The sequence below is a fragment of the Cinclus cinclus genome, chromosome 14, assembly GCF_963662255.1.
Source record: "Cinclus cinclus chromosome 14, bCinCin1.1, whole genome shotgun sequence".
Lineage (NCBI taxonomy): Eukaryota > Metazoa > Chordata > Aves > Passeriformes > Cinclidae > Cinclus > Cinclus cinclus.
This window is the reverse complement of record NC_085059.1, coordinates 16,697,463-16,720,518: the sequence shown is the minus strand read 5'-3', so window position 1 is coordinate 16,720,518 and position 23,056 is coordinate 16,697,463. Positions and strand designations below refer to the sequence as shown.

Genomic DNA, 23,056 nt, shown 5'->3' with positions numbered 1-23,056 from the left:
GGGAGCCCTCTTGCCTGGAGCTGCGTGTTCCGTGGGCAGTTCCTCCTGATGAGGGTCTCAGTGGTTTCCCCACTGGGAGCTCCTCAGCCACATCCTTTGGTGTCTTCCATCACTGCGGCAGGAGGGGATGAGAACCATGCACTCACATGATTTTGTGACAACAGAAGAGGCTTAACACCTACTTTTGCTCTATATTATGAACTTTAATTGTTCTTTCTTCCCCTTTGGAAGTTTCTCCAGAACAACAATCTGTGTCTCCTAATGTACCCTTTCCAGAAAGAAACATCAGCCACAAAAGCTTTTCAGATCAATACCAGTGAATTAATCTCTTCTTATAGAAAAATATATGATCAAAGATTTAAATATGCTGGCCAAGTAAAGCTTGTTTTAAAGTGACAAGGAAACAAAGAATTTAGGAGCACTGTGCATTTTCAAGCTGCATAAATCTACCGGAACAACAGATGCTATTATCCATGCACTTTAAAAATAATGGATCAGCCTTTGCCACGGAGTGGGTTTGATTTGCATGGGATGCGTTCAATCAGAGTGAGCAGCAGTGAAGTCAGGAGAGCCCTCTGTGCCCAGCCTTTCAAGCACAGCAGCTTGCTGACCCCCAGCTCTTCAGGGGTCCCACGCCTCGGCTCGGCTTTTGCCGCACGGCTCGAGGTTTTCCACTCACCTCTCCGTCTTTGGATTCCAGCCTGAGCTCTGTCCTGCACGTGGCCTTCAGGCTGCCGGCCTCGGCGTTGATCTCGATGCCCTTGGGAGCCTCCATCACCAGCGCGCGCGTGGGCGACTCCAGCCTGCAACACACAGGGGGGACAGCCCGTGGGCTGGGGGCTCCTGCTCAGCCTCAGCTGCACTGCTGGGCTGCAGGGCTGCTGCACTGCTGGGCTGCTGCACTGCTGGGCTGCTGCACTGCTGGGGTACTGCACTGCTGGGCTGCTGCACTGCTGGGCTACTGCACTGCTGGGCTGCAGGGCTGCTGCACTGCTGGGGTACTGCACTGCTGGGCTGCAGGGCTGCTGCACTGCTGGGGTACTGCACTGCTGGGCTGCAGGGCTGCTGCACTGCTGGGGTACTGCACTGCTGGGCTGCTGCACTGCTGGGGTACTGCACTGCTGGGCTGCAGGGCTGCTGCACTGCTGGGGTACTGCACTGCTGGGCTGCAGGGCTGCTGAACTGCTGGGGTACTGCACTGCTGGGCTGCAGGGCTGCTGCACTGCTGGGGTACTGCACTGCTGGGCTGCAGGGCTGCTGCACTGCTGGGCTGCTGCACTGCTGGGCTGCTGCACTGCTGGGGTACTGCACTGCTGGGCTGCTGCACTGCTGGGCTGCAGGGCTGCTGCACTGCTGGGGTACTGCACTGCTGGGCTGCAGGGCTGCTGCACTGCTGGGGTACTGCACTGCTGGGCTGCAGGGCTGCTGCACTGCTGGGGTACTGCACTGCTGGGCTGCTGCACTGCTGGGGTACTGCACTGCTGGGCTGCAGGGCTGCTGCACTGCTGGGGTACTGCACTGCTGGGCTGCAGGGCTGCTGAACTGCTGGGGTACTGCACTGCTGGGCTGCAGGGCTGCTGCACTGCTGGGCTGCTGCACTGCTGGGCTGCTGCACTGCTGGGGTACTGCACTGCTGGGCTGCTGCACTGCTGGGCTGCAGGGCTGCTGCACTGCTGGGCTGCTGCACTGCTGCACCTCACACCCTGCTCACGGGCAGCTTCCCATCTGCTTCCAGAGGAAAATGTTCATGCACCATACGGTAAAACACATCTGATCTGCTAACATTTCCATGCCAACTTTGCTACTCAGGGACAAGAGAAAAGGGGCAGTAAAGCCACCCCCAAGGTCAGGCTGCTCTCATCTCTATTTCAGCTTTCTCACTAATCAGTGCTAACAGGGGATATCAGCTAAGCTGAGCACCTACACAGAGGGTGCAAGTGTTTCTCTGCCTCAAACCACTGTTCAAGCAGGAATAAATTAGTTCTGACTTCCTACAACATGTGGTTTGGAAGGGTTTAAGGATACAAGGAAATCAGTGAAAACAATCAGGCTGAAGACCCCAAAAGTTGTGGTCTCCAGCCCTAGGTTCACATCACATCAGGCATGACCATGTGCACTGCAGAGCTTCAGCCCCTCCTAACTGTGGATATACTGCACAGGCCTCTGACAGCCCTGTAACACAGCCAGACTTTACCTTCAGCAACTGGGGTTAATGCTGTGAAGTGCAGAAGCACAAGGTTCAGTCTCCTTGTTCATCATCCATTTTTAGGTCTTCTATTATACTGGTCTCTTATTACTCTCTATATCTCAAATGGTTATAAAAAACCAACTCTCCTTCTCTGGGAATATCCTCTTAGTTGATTTTATCATCGTTTATTTACTGTATGATCACAAAATCCAGGTGGTGGTCTCCTCAGGTGAAGCAGAGGGGAGGGCTGGAACAGAAGCTGCTCTGCTTTGCCAGTTTTGGGCTGGCAGCACTGACCAAAGCTGAGCACGGGGCAGCCCAGCACCCCCAGCTCTCCTGGGCAGCTCTCAGGATTTGCCTGCATCAGCTCTTTCTCTGCTTTCCATATATATAATAATTTGTGCAAGTAAGTGTGTTCTTAAATGGACTCCTGCTGGTACTGAGACAACATTACGGGAGACTGAGGGAATTCAGCTGTATTTAATGCAGCCAACAGTTCAATAAAGCACAGGCACAGCTCTCTCTGTGTGGCACTTTTCAAGTTACGACTTTCCCTCTTTTCAGCGTCTTCATATTGTGCTTTTTGAACACCTTTCCCTCAAGAGCCCAAACTCATCCATAATTTCCTGGCTGACTTAACAAAATCTAAATTTCAGGGAGCAATTGAGGCATATGCAGCCTAAGGAATGAGCATGGTCTCATGGTTTGCAGCCTCTGCACAACCCTTCTGAGCTGCTTTTTGTTTTCTGCAGGGAAGCCACATTTTATGTAAACCTTCTGATTCCTTCCACTGGTATCACCCTTCAACTGGTTCCTGTGTGAGGAATCTCAGGTTAAGACTGCTGTAACCCACTTTTCTTTTCCTGCCTGACTGAATTGCAGATTGCATGGAGGACAAAAAGCTGTCTGACCCGTGTTTCCCCTGGAGATTTCTGCCCAGGGATTAAGTACATTCTCACCCTTGGTGTGTCTCACAGGCTGGTGTTTGCCCTGAAGAACAAAGGACCCTGTGCTTGCCCTAAGCCCCTAGGACCTGTGCTGCAGTGTCTGGCATGAAGGCACGCATTCCCTCTGATCCTCAGGCAGGAAGGAGCCTCAGGAGGAGCAGCAGAGACCTTGGGCCAGTTATACCTTAAATTATGTAGCTAAATTCACCAGGGGATGTGTCCAAACCCCAAGACAGCTGAGGTAATCTGAGGATAAAATAATTCCTAAGAACATGTCCCAGTGACTCTCCAGCACCACAGCGACTCTCCAATTTCTTTGACGTCCTGGCTGTCTCAATATATTTGTTCATCTGTTAATCTTTCAGCTCTTCTATCCACTGAGAAATAAATCTCCTACGTGCAAGACAGTGTTCAGACACCACCACAGCGCAAACACCTTTGCAGCAGCCCTCAATTCTTGTTCTGTGCAGGAGCAGCCTCCCAGTCCCACACCTTTACTGGAGAGCAAGGAGAACTGGGAAATCTGTGGAAGTCTTCCTAAGGTAGGGAAGGATCAATAAAGGACCTTCTTGCACATCTTCCCCTGTGCACACAGGTCCCCTGAACAGCAAACCGAGTTAAAATTCAAGCTTTGAATAAGGTACCAGTGATCTGTAGTGTCCTAGACAACACTGTCCCAAAGTTTTATTCTTTTTCATGTGCAACAAAGTGATGGAGTTATTCTCCCTCCTCCACTTGACCAAGTGGAATAAAGCATCTTGCAAACACTATTGAAAACCATGTGACTTTTGGATGCATTCTAATCCATGCAGAGCTTCTTTCCTGATGGAGGCACCAAGGACCCTCCCAACAGTCCATGGTGTGATGTAGGACAAGGACACAGCAACAGCTGGGGCTTTCCTGCTGCTGCTCCACCACCCTCCTTGCTGAGCCGACCCCCTGCTCCACCACCCCAAATCACAGCCTCAGACAGCTGCAATCCTGCTGACACGCTGATTCAACCCAACCCCAACCCTTTAATGTTGAAAATACAACTTCAAAAATCCTTTTAGAACTGTAAAACTACAGAAATGTTTGAAAATACTATGACAGCAAAGTGCAGCTCTTTCAATAATGAAGACCTTGGTCTGCAGTCCACATGGCTTGGTACATGTACTGTGGTTTGGAGCCTGATTTTTCTCTCTACTCCATATTGTCGTAAATCCATCTTTTTTGGGACTCTCGTCCCAGTTTATGCGACTGTAAGGGACAGGAAGGTCTTAAAAATTGTTTCCTTGGTATTTAAGGAGCCTATGTTTGCAAGGGGTTTAATTTGATTATTTTCTGATATCCTGAATGAATCCCTGAACCACCTGACCATAAAGCAGGAGCTGCAATATCTATGCAAAGCCAGGGAAAGCAGTTGAGTTTATGCTCTGGGGGTTTGAGCAATGTTTACCGAACACTTTCACTTGAAGCAGGCATTTAAGAGATGCTCTGTTTTTAGACCTAATTCTGCCTTCCAGAGCAGAACCAATTTGGAGACTAATAATGAAAGAAAATGATTTATAGATGAACAGATAATTTGCTCAAAATCAACATTTGTTTTCCAGTGTGATACTCCAAAGCTTTTAGTGGGATTCCCATCTCCTGGTGAGGTGTAAGCCTGTACTTAGAGCAGTAGGCTGGAAAGGTGGCTGCATGAATATAGATTGTTTCATTATTTGCTCCTGCTCTTGAATTTTCCATCCCAGCAATTGGCACATAAGCCCTTTTTATTGACCATGGGTGCTGCTTATTTTTGCTCCAGTATTTGCAGGACTGGATTTTGACCTCTCTCACAGAGCTGGGCAAGAAGGGTAAATGCAATGCTGTGCAGTTACAGCTTGCTGAATTCAGCATTGAGATAAGCTACTGCCATGAAATTGTTCCTGTCCCACCTGCAGTCTCCTGGGAGGTGGATGAAGAGACGTTCTCCCGTCTGGGTGACTCCCCACAACTTGGAAACTACTCCTCTGGACCCCAAGGTTTCATATAAGTCAAAATTTCTTTTAAAAAAGACACTAGTAACAGGATTTTCAGAACTATCCAAGTTTCCAAGTTCCACTTATTACAACGGGTGTTAGCTACTTTTGAAAATCCCATTGAGCACCTAAATGCCATAACAAATCTGACCCTTAATCTCAGTTCTTAGTTCTGCAACAGAGGTAACAGCACTTCCCAACTCCACGGGGAGGATGGAAAGATAAATACATGAGCAGTTGTGAAGCATTTATATACTGCAGTGCCTGAGGCCAGGGAAGTCACCACTGCCAGGGGTAAATGGCTGGCACATGGATAACTGATCTTCCTCAAGCTGCACTACTGGGCTTGTGCCTTCATCAAAAATGGTGTTAGTCCTGTTCCTCCCCCTGAGCACACTCAGCTCCAGCTGACCACCCTTAAAGGACTGTGCTAAATGTACCACCAAAGCAGGTCCTGTTTTAAGGAGAGGTGATGGCATGTGGGCAGCTCGCAGTGAACCCCTGGAAATCGATGGAAATTCAGCGCTCCTGAAAATCACCAAGGAATTAAAAAAATTTTAGTGTCATCCCTGCTTTGCTTTGGGAACTTCAGCAAGAATTTAAAAGAAATCAGCACATGAGTTTGTATTGTAGTTCCAGAGAAAGTAATTCACTTGGAAAGATCATTACTTACCCAGATTTCTAGTTTCCATTTCCTTCATCATAAACAGTCACATTAATCACTTCAGTACCATGGAACCCATTTCCTTCTTGTCCCTCCCCTCAGCCCCTCCAGGATAATGCAGCATTTTCCTTACTCTCATGAACAGCCTTCTGAATTTTGAGAAAAAAAAGAGGGTATTAAAGATGTGCAGGCAGCATCGTCTGCAGTTGGAGGCTGCTGATGGGCTTCCAATAGAGTGGGCAAAATTCTATTAGAAAGTAAAATTTAATGTAAATAGTTCAGGGGGAAAATTTGCCCAGGTCCAGCAGTGATGCAAACATGACTCACAATCTGTGCCTTGCACCAAAGGCTACAGCAGAGGAGAGGATGATCCTCAACAGGTGAAATGAGTTAATTAGCGCTGAGAACCTTCTGCTGTCACTTTGTAATCGTTCTCACGATATTATTATTATTATTATTATTATTATTATTATTATTATTATTATTATTATTATTATTATTATTATTATTATTATTATTTTTACAAGAAATTGCCTCAAGCTTCAGAGTTCCTTGTCCCCACAAGGGGCTTTTTCTGTGTGGGGCACAAATGCTGCAGTATGGAAATGAGAAGAGAAGTTCATGGACAGGAGGTGAGGAGCATATGATGAAGCAGTGTGGTAACAGGAGCTAATTTAATTTTGCTTAGAAACCTCTGGACTGAGAGTAGAACATGTATTACTGCAGCTGTAGCCCATTACTTCTAATGACTCTAATTATTTTTATGGTATCCATCTGACCAGCCATAAGATTCACGTTGATCATAAAATTAGCCAATGTTAGCATTGCTGCTTATATCTCATACAATTGGTAAATTATGCCAGCAAATAAACACAGAGCTCCATCAATTTGCTGGTAATGGACCAGCTTCTCAGGTTGAAATTTGTTTTCAATTTTAACTCCCTTGTTTCATTGAAATCAATGGGATCACCCATTCACAGCGACTTACACTTCTGACTTCATTATTTGTGTGTTATCTCATATATATCTACTCCTAGAACAAAACACAATACTTTTCTCCCTATTAACAGGAAGTTAATTAGGTTTTACTGAATTGCAAAGAAGCCATGCTTTGTTTCTATTTTTAGAATGCTTAGAAACATGTGGTTTTTGGTGTTGTTTGTCTGTTTTTAATTGTCTTTACTGGTGTTGGAACAGACAAATGGGAGGAGGAACAAGGGGTTGAGCCTTGACCAGCCTGGTGAAAAACTCAATTGAATGTAAGTTCAACTAAAGTTTTGCCTCTGCCCTGAGCTCTGCCCTTCATCACTAGAATTCCTTCCTACTGGTATTGCCTATTCATGGGAAAAACATAGGCTAAATATGGCAAGAACAGTGAGTCTAATATAAAGCAGGAAAGAAAAAAGGGAGCGAGAGGTTAAAATCCAAAGGATTTTAAATGCACATTGTCTTTTTCTGAGACACCAAGATTTTGACAAAATATGACCTAAGTGGCACATTACATAAGCAGCAACCACTCTGAGAGCTCACAGAAGAGATGAGCACTAATAAGAAAATATGTATCCCTGTTATTTATTGCCTAGCATTGACATAAATCTTGTTTTCAATTACATGTTAATGAAGCACACCAATTACTGTTTGAATAGGGACATCTGATTGCAGTCTCAATCAACAGAAATAAATCTTGCTTATGGAAGGTTTCCAGGGTATTTTCTTTGGAAACATTAATTAGAGAAGTAAACAAGGATATATTATTATCATGTCATCCAATTGTAAATCCTGCCTATTGCTGTAAATATTGGTTAGTCTGACACTGTGCATCACCACACAGTTTCCAGTGTTTATGCTGCAAATCTAATGAGTGACAATTCCAGTGCAGACATAATCTCAAAGAGATTGTTATGGCTTCGGGTCCTAAACCTTATGCAATTTCCAATGTGATACAGTGAACAGTAAATGAAAATTATTTTAGCTATCTCCACAAACCACAGGTAATTCCCAAGCAAAAACCACCTAAATCTGTCAGAGACCTGACATGTGCAGAGGTTTAATGATGCTTTATTGGAAATTACAGTTTTCTAATTGAGTTAGAGATCAGTCTGGTTCAAATGGCAGAGGGTGCAACAAATTTTCTCCTCTGTATTTGGGCAACACAGATGCCGAGGAGATTTTGTACAAAGCTGAGTGAAGAGAAAGAGCAAAAAAAGGAGCTGAGAAAGGAATTACCCTTGTGCTAACTTTGTAAGCTTTACTATTTCCTTGGATAGGGAACCTAGTGTTTACAACTTTTCTTTCTTCTTTTTTAAATAAAGCTCTTACAGCTGGAAGGAATGCTTCATCACCAGCAGTGCCATAAATCTGCTGCTGGTTTTAGTAACTTCATCTCAGAGCCCAATGGACCAGTTTATGTATTTTTCACCCAGTTTGAGTTATAGGTCCTGTCTTCAGTGAACATTTCCTGAAGAGAGCTCATGCTAAAACAACACTCTTCTGCCCCTGTAATGTACATATCTTATTATCTCCTCAGAGACCACAACTCTGTGAGAATGGCTAACTAACTGCAGTGGCTTCAAACCATCACAAGAGGTCAAAGCCAGCATCAGGAAGATGCTCAGCTACTATCAAAAGAAGATTTGAGAAGGTCTAGCCAAGTGAGTAACCAGGAGTTTGCAGGGAGGGTACTGTCTTGCAGCACCAAGCAGGTGAGAACCAGCTTTCATTCCCCTCCAAAAAAAATGCCATTCCTCAGCATGAGGAGAAGTTTGAACATATGGTTCCTCCCACCACACTGCAAATCCTCTGCTGCAGCCTTACAGTACACTTTGCACTAGCTGAGGCTTATTCAGAGCACTAACAAGCAGCAAAATTAGGAAAACACTGAACACTCAAAATACAACTGTAAATTCTTTGTGATTGCCTGCCATGCTAAGCACAGGAATTGCTGAAGGCAAGGTAATTATGTAAAGTTGTTTTAAATGTCTTAGGGTAGGTTTGGTTTTTTACATTTAAAGTAATTTCTGGAATAGTTTACTAGAAGCCAAATATAGTATTTAGAATACAAAGCCTGAGATGAAGCAGACAGATATCAAATTAATCTAGGAAGAAAAATGACTGTGTAATACTATTGAGATCTAGTTCCATTATGAACTGGAGAAGTGGTGAAGGGCAGAGATTGTCTAAGAAAAAAGTGCAAGATTAATGTTTAACAAAGTGGAGGTATGGCTGAGAAAATTAAAATCATTTGGATAATTAAAAAGTTCTGTTGCTTATAAATCAAGGAGGGGAATTATCATAGAAATTAGGAGATAGTTGAACAAGATGTGTGGTAAATACAGATGTGGTTTAAAAAGATGATGTGTTTAAGCAGACAGAGAAGGGGTTCAGGCATGTAAAAATAATTATTCCTATTTTAAGTGTAGAGATGACTGCAGTGTCCCTCTCTTCACCTGGGGTGGTCCAGCTTTCAGCCTTAACTGACAAGCTGGGACACCCAGAGCCATCTGTGTGCTGTGGTGGGCACAGTCAGAATTGAGACAGAAAATGACATTATGACAAGGCAGGCTGAGCTCTAACCAAGGCACAGTGCTGCTCCTGATGCCACTGGCTGGCACCTAAGAGCCCCTAATTATTTTTATTACCAACACCTGACCACAGCTCCTTGAACATTTACATAGACTGGGTCAAAACTGCTCAAACAACAGTCTGAAAACTTCTTCGTGGCTAACCTGTGTGTGGTAACCAGGGGGCCTTGGAATTGCAGAGTGGCTGTGCCTCTGATCCCACTGCCCACAGTCTCCCTGCACTCCCCAAACCAGAGTTACACATACCTCACCTACTACCTAAACCACCTATTTCTTTTGCTTGTTATGTAACTTCTTGCAATAAATCAAAACAAATAGAAAGAAAATAAATTCTTCCTCCTGCTGACTGCATTAACGACCAGGCTCATTTTGCACATGGAGAAAAATAATTACTTTTCATGTTACCATAATTGCCTAAACCACAAATGCATTTTTTAAGAAACAAAGGTTGGGCTGGTGTAAGTTTCTAATTACAGGTTGAAAGCTTCTAATTAAAAGGCATAAATTGGAAGAAACCCTTTCAAGCAGAATTGCAGAAGAGGCTGCTAAGATTTTGTATTAACTTGATGCACTGTCACGGTGCCAGGGGCGAGAAAAAGAAACAGAAATCAAGTGTTGTGGCTCTTCCTTGGGGCCACTGACACTGTTTGCTACCCAACGTGCTGCCCTCAGAAACACAGAGGAGATGAACACATCACAGAGGAGAACTGCAGGGCCACATTTCACAGCAACCCTGAGCCACTGGCACAAGGACAGAGGTGCTGCCCTGGAGGGAACAGTTCTGGCTTCAATCAACTTTCTCCTGAAGTTTATACAGGCTGCTGGATGGTGGCAGGAGGACAAAAGCCACCTGAATTAGGCTAAAATGATAAAGCCCGATGAAAAGATGGATACTTGAGTCAGGTAAAACTTGCTGGATGAACAATTTGTATTTGTTAATGTACACAGTACACGGTGATCTGTTTTGGGGTGGCTGTCATGTGCAGTCACTAGCTGGATGAATTTGGGCCAAATCTCTGCTACTTTCATGATTTACTTCTGCTTTACCCTGAAAGAAGAAGGCAGCATGATGTAATTTTTTCATCTTATTCTCCTGTTTTCCACAGTGTTGAAAAATCCTGCAGAGCAGACCAGCATGCCATCCCTGACAGAGAAATTGCTTTCCTGTGATAACCCAAAGTCCAATGAGAGGATTACTGGCAGGGGTGCAGCACTATGCAAATACTGCAGTCATGAGCATCACACTTTGCATGCAGTCTCCTGCATCAGAACTGCTTGAGGAAGAGATGTTGATCTGGATTTTCATTTTAAAATTACTTTTGAAGTTTGCCTGCCCATGGGGTTTTCACCTGCTGTTTGGTCAGCAATAAAGGAAAAGGGTCAGGTGGATTAAAATCTCACAGGGGTAGTGCTCAGGTTCAGCCTCCAGTACTCACTGAAGTGATGATTTACCCTTTCTCCTCTGATTTATTCTATTCCTTCTAAAAGAAACTGGTGTTAATAGTAAATCACTTACAATGAGAAATACAGAGATAACAAAGCGAAAAAGGATTTGGAATGGCAGAATAAAAAAAAAAAAAACTGCTGGAAAAAAAAGTGTGTCTGTGTGCATCATCTACTCAGTAGTGATACCCTTTGGAAACATGTACACACTTGCCTAAGTGGATTTGAAGAGCTTATTTAGCATGACAAATTGGCTACAACCTGATGGGTATTTCTGAAAACCCATTTGTGGACCTTCAGACACTTACATTCCTGTGGCATATCCATTCATTGTACAGTCAATTTATAATGATTCCACCAAATTAAATCTTTATTAACAAACTTACTGACTCTGGCTTTGACTTATTGTCCCCCCTTTTAATTAACTGCAGTAATGAGACAAACAACAACCAATATAAAAAACATTTTGTTTAAAACCTGCCATTTATTTCAAGCAGCTCCACTAAAAATGAAGGCTGAATTGCTATTTGCTAAATGTCAATTTTCACACTCTGTTGAACCTTTTCTGAAGGCTGTCAACCACAAATCTGCAGTCATCTTTTCCCCTCTGATCAGAGCTATATAGAGCATATAACAGGTTTTCAGTTACTTTTCATTTTTATGCAGAAGATGTACCATTTTCTGTTCCCAGTATACTTTAAAAAAATTGTAAATGTGCATAAATTGTAAATGTAAAGGGATGCATATGCCAAGGTAGTGGCCTCTTTCACAGTCACAAGTTACACCAACAATGTGGTTCCATGTCTGCATGTGCAAGAGCACAGAAATGATCCAAACTCCTAAAATCCAGCCCATTATCATGCAACAGTAGTGCACCATCCTCTTTTCCAAAGTGCTGAGCTCCTGCTCAGAGCTGGGAAGATGTCTCCCTCTCTGATAACTCATTCACAGCCCTGCTTTGGGAGGAACTCTAAAATAAAGCCAAGGAATGGGCAAGACCACCATGGACAGAGACTTCTAGAGAGACCCAGGGCTCCTCCTTATGACCTTTTTGGCACAGAGGAGTTTGGAAGGGAATGGGAGGGATGAGGATTATTTGAACAAGTCAGACTCAAAGCTCTTTGATAGTGCAGAACAGAAAATCTTACAGCTCTTTGAGATTTCCAACTAATTTCTTCCTTTCAAATATGCAAAAGAAAATAGATTGGGAAACAGTGTAGAGAAGAAAATAAAGGAATTGTGTGGGAGGTTGGAGGGAGGAAAGGAGCAGAGAGATAAAGAGATCGGGGGAAAAAAAAGCCCAACTTGCTGAAAATGAGAGTATAGAGATGTCTCCAAAGGGACTACTTTAATTTAGGGAAGAGGACGTTTTGCAAATTCTTAGCATCAATTTGTTTTCAGCTAAAACCAAAACTGTTTTCTATTTATCTTTTGCACATAATCACTCCTTAGTAAAACATGCATTCAGAGGTAAGGCTTGGCAATCTTTCAAGACAGATAAGCCAGATGATATTTTTCTGAACTTCAAGAGAGACTATTGAGCCTGGTGGTGGCAATTCACCATTTGCTGGGAGCTGGCCCTACTGGGATAAACCCACCTTTTCCTAGGGGAGAGACATCCCTGTCCTGCTTCACCTGGTGGGAACTGGGAGCTATGAAACCCTGCTGCTCACAGGTGTGTGTCTCCAGAAGCTCTGATTCCTTCTTTTGCCTCTGCTTTTGCTGTTTGGTATGCTCCATGGTGCTGCTGCTGGCATCCACAGGGTAGGTTGTTGACATTGCTCATTTTAAGGCACGGAACCTCTTCTCCTGCTCCTTGGGCCAACCACAGCAAAATGAGAATATGTTCAACATTTCTGGACTCTTGCTAGGTTCCTTCCATCTTTCCTTGGGCAAGTCTGCCTTTTGACTGTAATAATCTCTCCTGGATGTCTCTTAGCAGGTAACAAAGACAATTCCAGTTGCTAATGGAAGAGGTCAAATGGAGGTGAAGTGAAATAGATTAAAAACCAAAAAAGAACTGATGTTAGTCGTACAGTTCACTGCCGTACCACTCGGTGGAATAACCCCTTCTAGAACAGGTGTTTGGCTGTGATTTTTCAATTCATTTTGCACTATTTTATTTTGATTTTAAAAAGGCAGCCAGGTAGGAGAACTGGCCTTGTGGCTGAAGCACGGGGATTCAGGGTCCAGCCCTGAGATGAAGTGCCTTTGTGAGCACAGGTGAGCACACCCTGGTCCCTGCGTTCCCTGCAGCCTGGTGCGGGTGGCTCAGCACAGCCCAGGAGGAATAATTCTCCCCAACACAGCAAGTTGAAACAGGCAACCCTTTGCTGCTGATTTTTCCTAGTATCCAAGCCAACTCATTGGAACACTTCCTCACAGAATGCCCCCTCTGCTGCAAAGCAATTCCTGAGCCATCACCTCCACAAGGAGCTTCACCAGATGGTCCTGTGAGGTGGGAATGCCCCAGGTGCACAGATCTCACTCCACTGACTTCCCAAGCACAGCCTTAAAAGAACTCTAGAGCGTTACCTTGGGAACACAACAAGAGAAAGGAAACTGGACCTTAAAATCAACCTTAATTCTCCCTTTGCACAGCCAAACAAGATAACAATAATGAAGAAACACGGCAGGAGAAAAATATGAATTGTGTGTGGTTTTTTACGGTCTTGGAAACCAAGAACAATCAAAGCTGCAAGGTATAATTTTTTTCCTGGAATGCCTTGCTTTTTCTGAATTGCCTGCACCCTCATGGCACCTCTCAGCAGTCATATTAACACTATTGATTGTCTGCTTGGTAGGTAACAGGAGGAAAAATAAAACAGGCAAGAATGTAACTCTGTTCAGATTCCTCCAGTGCAACTGGAATGTGGATAATTTTTTTATGGGTGGCCATCACTTCTAAAACCTTCCCAGTGAAAATTACTGCCGTGGTCTTCCTCTGTGTCATAAACCAAAGCCACCCAGCCAGGCAGGGCAGGAGTTGGAACCTTCCCTGCTCCTTAAAATGCTGGGGTGTTCCTGTTCTTTGAGGCAAAGGGTGTGAGAGATATCTTGATTTCTACCCTTTGAGGATGCCAACCCTCCAGGTCTACAAATGCCACCTGCTCCCCAGAGCAGGGAAGGGCTCCATGCCAAGGCTGGCCTGTCACCCCCCTGGTGACAGCATTCCTTGTCACACTCCCACAGCCCAGCAGCCAGGAGTGTTTATTTATTTCCAGCTCCAGAACAGAGAATCCAGTCCTCACTTGCTGGTCCCAAGGAAATAAGAACATTTGTGTCATGCCCACCTACCACACTGAGGAGCCACATCCAATTCTGGACCTCCCAGTCCAACCCAGTAGCAATTCCCAGTTGTTAATCTCACCCAGCTGGGATAAAGCACACAGGAATGAGTCAGCCTAACACATCTCTTGTTTTGACACCGTCTATCAAGCCTGCCATACAGAGCTCAGAAAATCTACATATCTGTATCAGAGAAACACAGCAGAAAACTTCTTCAGAGAAGTTTCCTCAGCAGGGAGGAGCCACATGAAGCCTGTTACCTCCTGTTTCCCCTTCCATGATGGGTAAGGAATGCTCTCAACTTTAATGATAAAGATTTTTCTGATGTTTCCTTTTGTTTTCACAGTCAGACTTTAAGGTTGCCTAGATAGCAAAATGCATCTTTTCAGGCTGGATCCAAACTTGAAAGGTGAAGAAACCACAACCCCAATCCATGGCTGTGCATCCACTTGCCAGGGAACTACTTAATCCTGCCAGAGAAAAGCTTTAAAATGGAAATGTCAGTATTTTTTGAGCAGCTTTTCTAAAACACATTCCCATGTCCATGCACCATCCCAGCATCCCAGTGTTTTGTGGCAGTGACTATTTCTATTTCAAAGCAATTAAAAGTGGTGGAGATGCAGTGGCCTGGGGTCCATCTGATTTTCTCCTGCCCCAGCCCCAGCCCCAGCCCTGCTGCACATCACCACTCGAGCACATTGTGCCTGCTCTCCTTTTGTCTTTTCTTGTTTGCTTGGGACACAGCTTTGTCTCAACAGCATTGTGCACGGTAAGGACTTCTTTCATCTATAGCATTTAAAACTAATCCTATTCAAGAAAATATTAACTGAACATGCCCTGGCTACCCAAACTCAATAAGCTGTAAATTAGAAGGGAATCTATTTAATATAAAGTGACTATTAAAAAAGCCTGGAGATTTGTGGAGGTATGTGCACACCTGCTGGCCTGTTCCTGAAATTCTGGTGTTGCATCTTTCTGTGCCCACTGCAGGTGAAGGAGTTAACTCTCTCTCACCTCCATGTGGTACCTGCTGCTGGTACCTGGATCTTCTGGCCTAAATTATTTTCATTCTTATGTAACAAACCCCATTAGTGCTCAAGGGAAGGAACCTATTCCATCCCCAGATGCAATAAAACACAGACAATGGTTCATGAGTCCCATCACACAGCTCCCTCAATAGAAAGTGACCCTGTCTGTAACAGGAATGGAGAGAGAAACAGCTGCTTCTTACAAAACCTGGAAATTGCCAAATAATTACTTCTCTCTCCCTCAGACATTAAGTTCGCTGCAGCTCTTCCCTCCATCTTATTCCAATTATTATTTCAGTCCTTTTTTGCCCCTGCATTCTGCCACTGAGCAAGACACCAGGAGTAAACGACATTTGCTGTTACCCTAAAAAAGCACATTTGCCATTTTTAGTTTATAGGTGATGACAGTAATAGAGTAGCTAGGGCGAAACCACTGAAACCACAAAACCCCCCCAAACCAGAGTAAACATCCTCTGCCTGTCCAAAGGAGTCCAAAGCACTCCATCCCAGCTGCTGCTTTGGTGGATGAGGTAGGATCTGCAGAGAGCTGAGCTGCTCCAGTGGAAACACCTGCCAGGGCTGCTGGGCAGAGCTCTGGCCACGGATGGATGTGGAATGAAACCTGGGCAAGGTTTTATCCAGCGATGCTGACTTCACTCCTAGCATGCTTCCACGTTATCCTGAGTGTCTTTATCTCTGTAAAGGATATCTTCTAAAAAGCAGCCACATCCTGACAGTCATGCTGCTTTAACTTTACTGCTCTAGTTAGAGGTGTAATGTGGGGAGAGCTTAGAGAGATGTAACTGGACAGGTCTGTTTTAATTGTTCCCACCAGACCTGTGCTCCGTGACCTTGGACATCTACAGAGCCATAAATATGAGCTTTGATTGCTGTTCCCATAGTGACTGGCAGGAGGAACACAGTGGAGGGTGGACTAGGATCGCTTCAAGCAGGCAAGCAGCAACTGGAAATCATTAAGTTCAGAAGCTCTGGGGACTCTAATGTCACTGCAGGCCAGCCAGCCTGGAAGATAAACATTGCTGGGCACTGCGAAAATGATTTTTCTATTTGCTTTCCACTGAGAGAGTGAACTGGGCTACGCTTTAGGCACTAGGCTTGGCAAACGAGACCGTGAGCTCTTCTGAGGCAATTCTACCAGTCCCTTCTGCTGCTGGACATGTCAGAGTTACCACTGACTGCTGAGGAGCAGAACAGCAGCCTGGGCAGAACAGTGCTCAGAGCAGGCAGGGCTGATCCATGGGGGATGTTTCCACCTGAAGCAGGACATGAGAGACTAAACCATCCAAAGCTGCAGGGTAGAGGGTTGTCCCTGTTCAGTGCCAAAGCCAGCATGGTTATTTCTGTACCGTTCTGCACCGTGCACTGAGGGCTGTCAGGGGATTTGGTGTGGAAATGGGACACCTCTGGCATCCCATTCCACATGGATTCAGGGAGAGGAATGAACACTGCCCTGCAGCTGTGACACCCAGCTCTTACCACACTGTGCTGTGAATACACAAACAGAACTCAAACAGCTCTAAACTCTCCTGTTTCAATATAAGGAATGGTAGAGTTTCAAGAAAAACACAGACACGTGCTGGTGGCCTGAGTATGTATAAAAGCAGCTCAGGAATATTTATACTGGCTGAGGGCAGAGCAGGAAAAGCTGAGCTGTGCTGATGGCAGCTTCTGAGGGAGTTGCTCAGCAGCACAGATGGTGGGGGCTCTGCCTGTCCATCCTCACAGCTTCCTCAACTCCCCAGGAACCAGGGCCCCACACATCACAGGAGAAGGGAAATTACACAGGGGCAAATCCAGCATCTCCAACAGATCCCTTCCTCAAAGTTATAACTCTCACAAATACAGCAGCTTCACCCTCTCTGTGAGTATATTCAGGTTTGGAATGGAAAACACCTCTTCTGCCATCTAAGACAAATTAGTAATTATTCAAAAGGGAAGCAACACCAACTCTACCCATCCACACACTTTTTACACTCTCCAAACTCTCCAGTTTATATATTTAAACTCATCTGACCTTGGCACCATGTCAACTTTAATGCCAACAGAAGACAGATAAGCCCATAAAGGAACAAGTCCAAGGCATCACTTCTCCCTTACTACATACAGCATTTACACATATTTGCATAGATCAGTTAAAAAAGCAGGGTAGTGCTGACATGCTTTGAAACCAAGATTACATGGCTTTTTTATGAGGAGTTTGGTGGCATGCCACAGGGAGGCACTGCACTGTTCTCATGGGATAATTGATCATCAGGAGACTGATCCCAGTCTCCTCTCCATGCTTCAGCCTTTCACTGAAAGTAGATCCCATCATTTTTCAAGTAGCTGAGTCAGATTTGCAAACTCTGCACATTCTTATACTGACAACAAGCACTTAAAGCATCAGCTATTTTATTTTTTCTGCATTTGGTTCCGCTATTTTTCTTTTTCTAGTTTGTAGAAAATGCCATAATTGTCCAATTCTTTTTTAAAAATGACCAGCTTGTGACCCCTTGGTAATTTATACAGTATGGACAATCCTACTTGGAAAAATCAAGGATTAAAATTATTAATCTCTCAGGTGCTCAAACGTCTTCACTTACTTTTTGAAATACAGACTAATAATAATTATTGCCTCCTCTGCTTTACTGTTAATCCATGTCTCAGAAAGTGCACTTCTTGAACTGTAGAAAACGACACTTTTAAGAAGAATTTTGCATTTTTCTGACTGCAGCAAACCATATGGATAGTGGCTGACGGGTCCTGATGGATAACAAACACACCAGCAGCTTCCCAGAATACTTATCTCTGGAGAGAAGGGAGCTCTGCAGAAGTAGCCTGGATAGCTCCATAAATCAATGCCACACCATTAATTCCTGACAGACACTAAAAAATTAAGGGATGGTCCATTTTAAGTATTTGCCCTGCATAAGTCTTGCAGTTGTTCTTTCAGGAGAGCCATAATCTCCATTTGAGAAGCAAGAGAGCCATTATAGTGGCTCTGCTGAAATTTCAGTCTGCCTTTTGAAGGCTGATTTTGCTTTTCATTGCTTTAGAAGTGCAGCCAGATGTTGCTTTTGTTTGTATTGAGCTTTGCTTTTTTCCCCCTGGAAATTCAAACCAAACCCAGCAATTATTTTGCTGTGGAATTGTTTATGGCAGGACAGTCCAACTGGCAGGTTGGCCAGTGCTGGAACCTCCCACAGCCTGGCCAGACACTGAGGGAATTGTGCTCTGCTTCACTGGGAAACTGGGAACTGGCATCCAGCTGGAGGAGAGCTTCCTCAAAGGGATGGTTATGAAACCAACACTCTCTTGGTATTGCATGGACATTTTGACAGTGTGTGTGAGTCACAGAAACACTTTTCATGTGTCTCTGAGCACCTCTGCCTGCAGAGCTCCCATTTCCCTGTCAGTGATTCCCCTCTCAAGTCACTTCAGCTCACAAGGTATGATGCAACATCATTGAAAATGTGCATGTGTTTATTAGAGGTTACAGCATAAAATATGCAGGCGCCTTCAAATACATTTCAGACTGTGACAGCAAGCAGAGTGACTGAATATATGTCAGAGGTTTATGATGAAGTCTGAAGTGTCTTCATTTAAAAGGCAGCATCCTTTTTTATAGGCATCCTTTATTGCTTGATTTATTCGTTCTATCTGTAACTAACCTCTAGACTCATAGATTTAGACTCCTGGTGTGATGCTGTTTGAATGCCTTGCACCTCAGAGCTCTGCAAAATGTTCTGACAAATTCATTGCTTGGTCCTCTCTTAGTGCTCAGCACAATGCCCAGGGATGGAGAGATTAAATGGTGCCCTACTGCTCAACTGAGAACCCATAAAATCAACATATTTAGTAGATGTTACAGAGAATTTGTCACATGCTAAGCAGAGAAAAACAGGAAAGGAACTAGAAGAGATTTAGTGTTCCATTTTCCATCTCTTTAGCAGTATTGCCCTTGATGTTTTCAGTAAGACTTTGTTGGGGTTTTTTTTGCAAAGGATTAAGCAGTGGTGGAGATGAGGATCTGAGCCTAAGTAAACAACCAAATATTCTCTTCTTGATAGAATCAATTTGATTCCATACAGATAAAACCGAGCATTTAAGAAAGTATGCAGGGCACGGATGGGCCAAGGCCCAGACTAAGGTCCCAGGGCTGAATTCAGGACCTGGGTTGTTTCCAGATGTGTAGTTCCTGTTTCCAGATGTGCAGTTCCTGCAGCTCCACATGCAGTGTGGTTGCACACAGTGTGACTGCAAGCACATTTTCAACCATACCTTTCGAGTGGTTAAAGAGGGAATTTAATTTCAGAAACCTTAGGAAGCAATAATAATCTTTAACCTCTGGCATTGCAGGAGAAGGTAGTGCATATTTCCTATCAAAATGAACAGCTTTAGTCACCTTCCATGAATATCCCTTTATACTGAAGTGACTTATACAGAAGTGACCAAGGGACACAGTATGCTGTGTTGGGCCATCATTACCTTGTGACTTCATGGGGACTGCTCTTTGAACAAAGGCAAGGCTCTGCCTGCAGAATTCAGCTTATTATTAGTAACACCAACACCACAGTGGTTACCCCACACTGCCAAAGTTTCTGCAGTTCAAACAGCTTTAGTGAGTCAATTCAGTGCCTGCAGTAGGACTTGCACCCACGGGTTTGGATTTGAGAGGAGCAGAGATGAATTGCCCAAATCTCCTGGCACTGTACAGCTGGGAATGGCTTTTTCCACCGTGCTTCGAGCACAGATCCTTCTGCTCCCAGGGAACAAGAATTGATTATCTGGTACTCAGAGGTTTGGAGGCTTTAGAAAGAAGCAAACAGCAGTTATGAAGGACTGCATTTTTGTACCCTAAGAGGCTCTGTCAGAAATGTCATTTGTAATTAATTAGAAGTGTATAAACCAGAAAAGATCCTGCTAAAGTCAGTTTTTAACCCAGGGCACTCTGGGTTTCAACCTCTGGCTGAAAGCTCAGAGCCTTTTCACAAGTTCCTGTGTGCTTTCTGGGTGATCCTTCTGGCAGCATTTGAGTTTCCAAAATGGTTTATAAAAAAGGTTCCCTCTTTAGTCAGAGCTCCTCAGTTGATTCTTGCAAGATATCCTGTTTTTCTAAAGAAATTTTTATTGCAATATGAATTTATTACAAACCATTTCACGTGCACATATTTTCAATCATACCTTTTGGGTCATAAGAGAGAGAATTTAATTTCAGAAACCTTAGGAAGCAACAATAATCTTTAACCTCTGGCATGACAGGAGAAGATACTGCATATTTTCTATAAAAATAGACAGCTTTAATAACCTTCCATTAATATCCATTTATATTTATTACTCCTTCATTAAAGTTAAGACAGAAAATCCTTAACAAAAAAGTCTAAATTGACATTTTACTTTACTTCTTTCTCTGTCTTTTAAAATACTAATATTTAAGGAAGAGGACAGGACATGGCATATTTTTATCACTGCCACACACCTCAGCACTAGCAGGGTAAACTCTCTGTGTCTTGCTTTTTGCCCTTATTATATCAAATATAAGCAGATTTTCTCTGAGTTCACTGGCAGGGAACATCTCCTTAGAGCAGCACATCCCCTCATTATCCAGCCCTATCAGCTGTTCTCCAGCTCACCAGGAGACCATTTCCTCTCTGCTTTACAACCTCTTTTATGATCCTTGATGGCCTAAGTTTGGGGTTTTTCAGTTTACTTTCTTGTTTGATTCCCTTGTGCCACTTTATAACATGTCCTCAGCCAGCTTTCCTTAATGACATGGAACCAGGCAAGAAGGCAGAGAATGTGTTTGTTTTTTTTTATTTTGTTTTGCAAAAGGCAGGAGATAACTCATGAACCAAGGTCAACTCAACAGGAGAAACAGAGAATTGCAGCTGAGTTTCAGCTGGAGGAAGAATTGCCAGGAGGGTCCCACATCCCAACACCCAGCCCTGTTTTTCTAAGCCAGGGCAAAGCTCCTTTCCTCCTGCACCTATTGTCCCCACCCTGGGGTTTTTGTGCCTCCTCTCTGGAGAACTGAACAGTGTTTCTGTGTTTTTCAGGCTTTCCTGAGGCCACTCATCTGCTTTTTGACTGTTACTGGGGTGCAATCCTATTTCTGCTTCCTCATCTCCTGCATGGCCCTGAAGCCACATGGCATCATGTGAAAGAAAAGCTTTTCAGCTTTTTTTTTTTTAAGGCTTCTTCTATCCAAGGATGTTCTTGTGCAGCTGAAGTGAATCGTGAATCAGGGCATTATTTTCCTTGCCAGCAAGGCTGTGTGTGTCCATTGGGGTGTGTATTTACAGCTCTGGGACAGATGAAATGGTGGCTGCCACTCTGCCTGTCAAACCAGTGTTCCACCTTTAACACGGTGCTTTGACAAGTCTGGCCCCAAAAATGCTCCTTTTTTACAGTGAACACCATTTCAGCTGGGAGGCGGAGCAGGGACTGCCAGCTCCAGTGTCAGCAGAACCTGGAGATGAGGCTATGAAATCCGTGGGCTCTCAGTTTTCCTAAACTGGAGACAAGGAAAAGGAGTCACCTGCCAGCACAAAGGAGCTTCTGCATTTCCATTTCCTCCCCTCACAGGACACAGCAGGCACAAGGTGCAAGAGCAGTCACACACTCATGATGCATTCTTGTCATTCTAGATGAAGTTTTCACCAGGGAAGCAACTATGGACTGTGCAGGGGTCAGCAAAGAATGACCAGGTTTGGCTGCTGGTCATTTTTAGGAAGGGATTCTCACGAGCAACATGCTGGTTCCAAGCAGCACTCCAGAGCTGGGAGTGACATTCCCTCAGTGTGAACTCAGCAACGTTATTTGGCCAGAAATTATTACAATTCAAAAGAGCCAGAGGTGCCCCAATAACCCAAGGGATAAATCCATACTGCAGAATACACAAGAGGAGAAGAACAGCTGCAGTCACCACACGTGAAAAAGATAAAATCAATTCATGATGAAAGGACGTAGCTACTCCTGTTTGGCCTAAAGAAAGCAACTCTATTCCACATGAAACGAATTCAGAATAAAGATTCTGTAGGCATGGTGAATATTTGTGACTCCTCTTAATAAGTATATACAAAATACAGCTTTCAAAAGGAAGGATCCCACTGCAGTTGTGGACACGTATTTCTCCTCTCTTTAATAAGGTTATGCAGCAGCTATTGATTCCTGACTATAGCCTAAAGTACAATTAGTGTATTTGTAAAAATGTCCTTTTTATTCACAGGGGACTTCTGTAGCTCCAAGTACCTCGCTCAAACTAATAAACATTACTGCTGTGGCCCAGCCAAACCCTCTGGCACCAGCAAAGGGCAGTAGGAAACAAAATCCTGAGAACTCCTCACTTGGGCAGTGAAGTGTCTGAACTGTCCTTCCCTGTTTTGTACCAGGTTAATGAGAAGTCTGTGTTAAATGAAACATGGTGAAATCCCAGCTGTGGTTCCTGTGCTGGGCTCAGCAGAGTGGGAATGGGGAGCTCTGCCTGCCAGACAGCTCCCAGGCTCACAGGTGAAGCCTTAGCAGGGAGATATTCCTTCTTAAAAGCAGGTACTGACTGCTGAATAAGGCAAAGATTTTTATTTTGCCTGCTTTGCTCTTCACTTAGGGTTTTAGAAATATGTGATGCACAGCTGGAGAGATGTATGAAGGGATAGAGAGAAATATTAAAGAAAACCATATATTTTTCTACCCAAAAGCAAACATGGTGCTCAGTGGATTACATTCCTCTCATTTCTTTAAGATAAGAACAGTGTTCAAAGGAAAATCTCCTTCTCTTCTGAGCTATTCAGTCATTTTGAATATGATTACATCCTAAATATCACAGTATTTGCAAAGGATTGGGATCACAGTGATAGGTGAGTAAGGTGCTTTCCTTGCCAACTTTCTATTTACTTCTGTATTTCATGCTCAATA

General features: G+C 44.1%; 1 protein-coding gene across 1 annotated transcript in view; it reads right to left on the bottom strand.

The window, feature by feature from the left end:
* Positions 1 to 23,056, bottom strand: part of SGCD (sarcoglycan delta) — a 192,042-nt gene that overhangs the window by 1,219 nt on the left and 167,767 nt on the right. Inside the window, exon 7 of the mRNA XM_062502170.1 lies at positions 680 to 803. Within this exon, the coding sequence (XP_062358154.1) occupies positions 680 to 803 (124 nt within the window). The remainder of the gene's footprint in view (positions 1 to 679; positions 804 to 23,056) is intronic.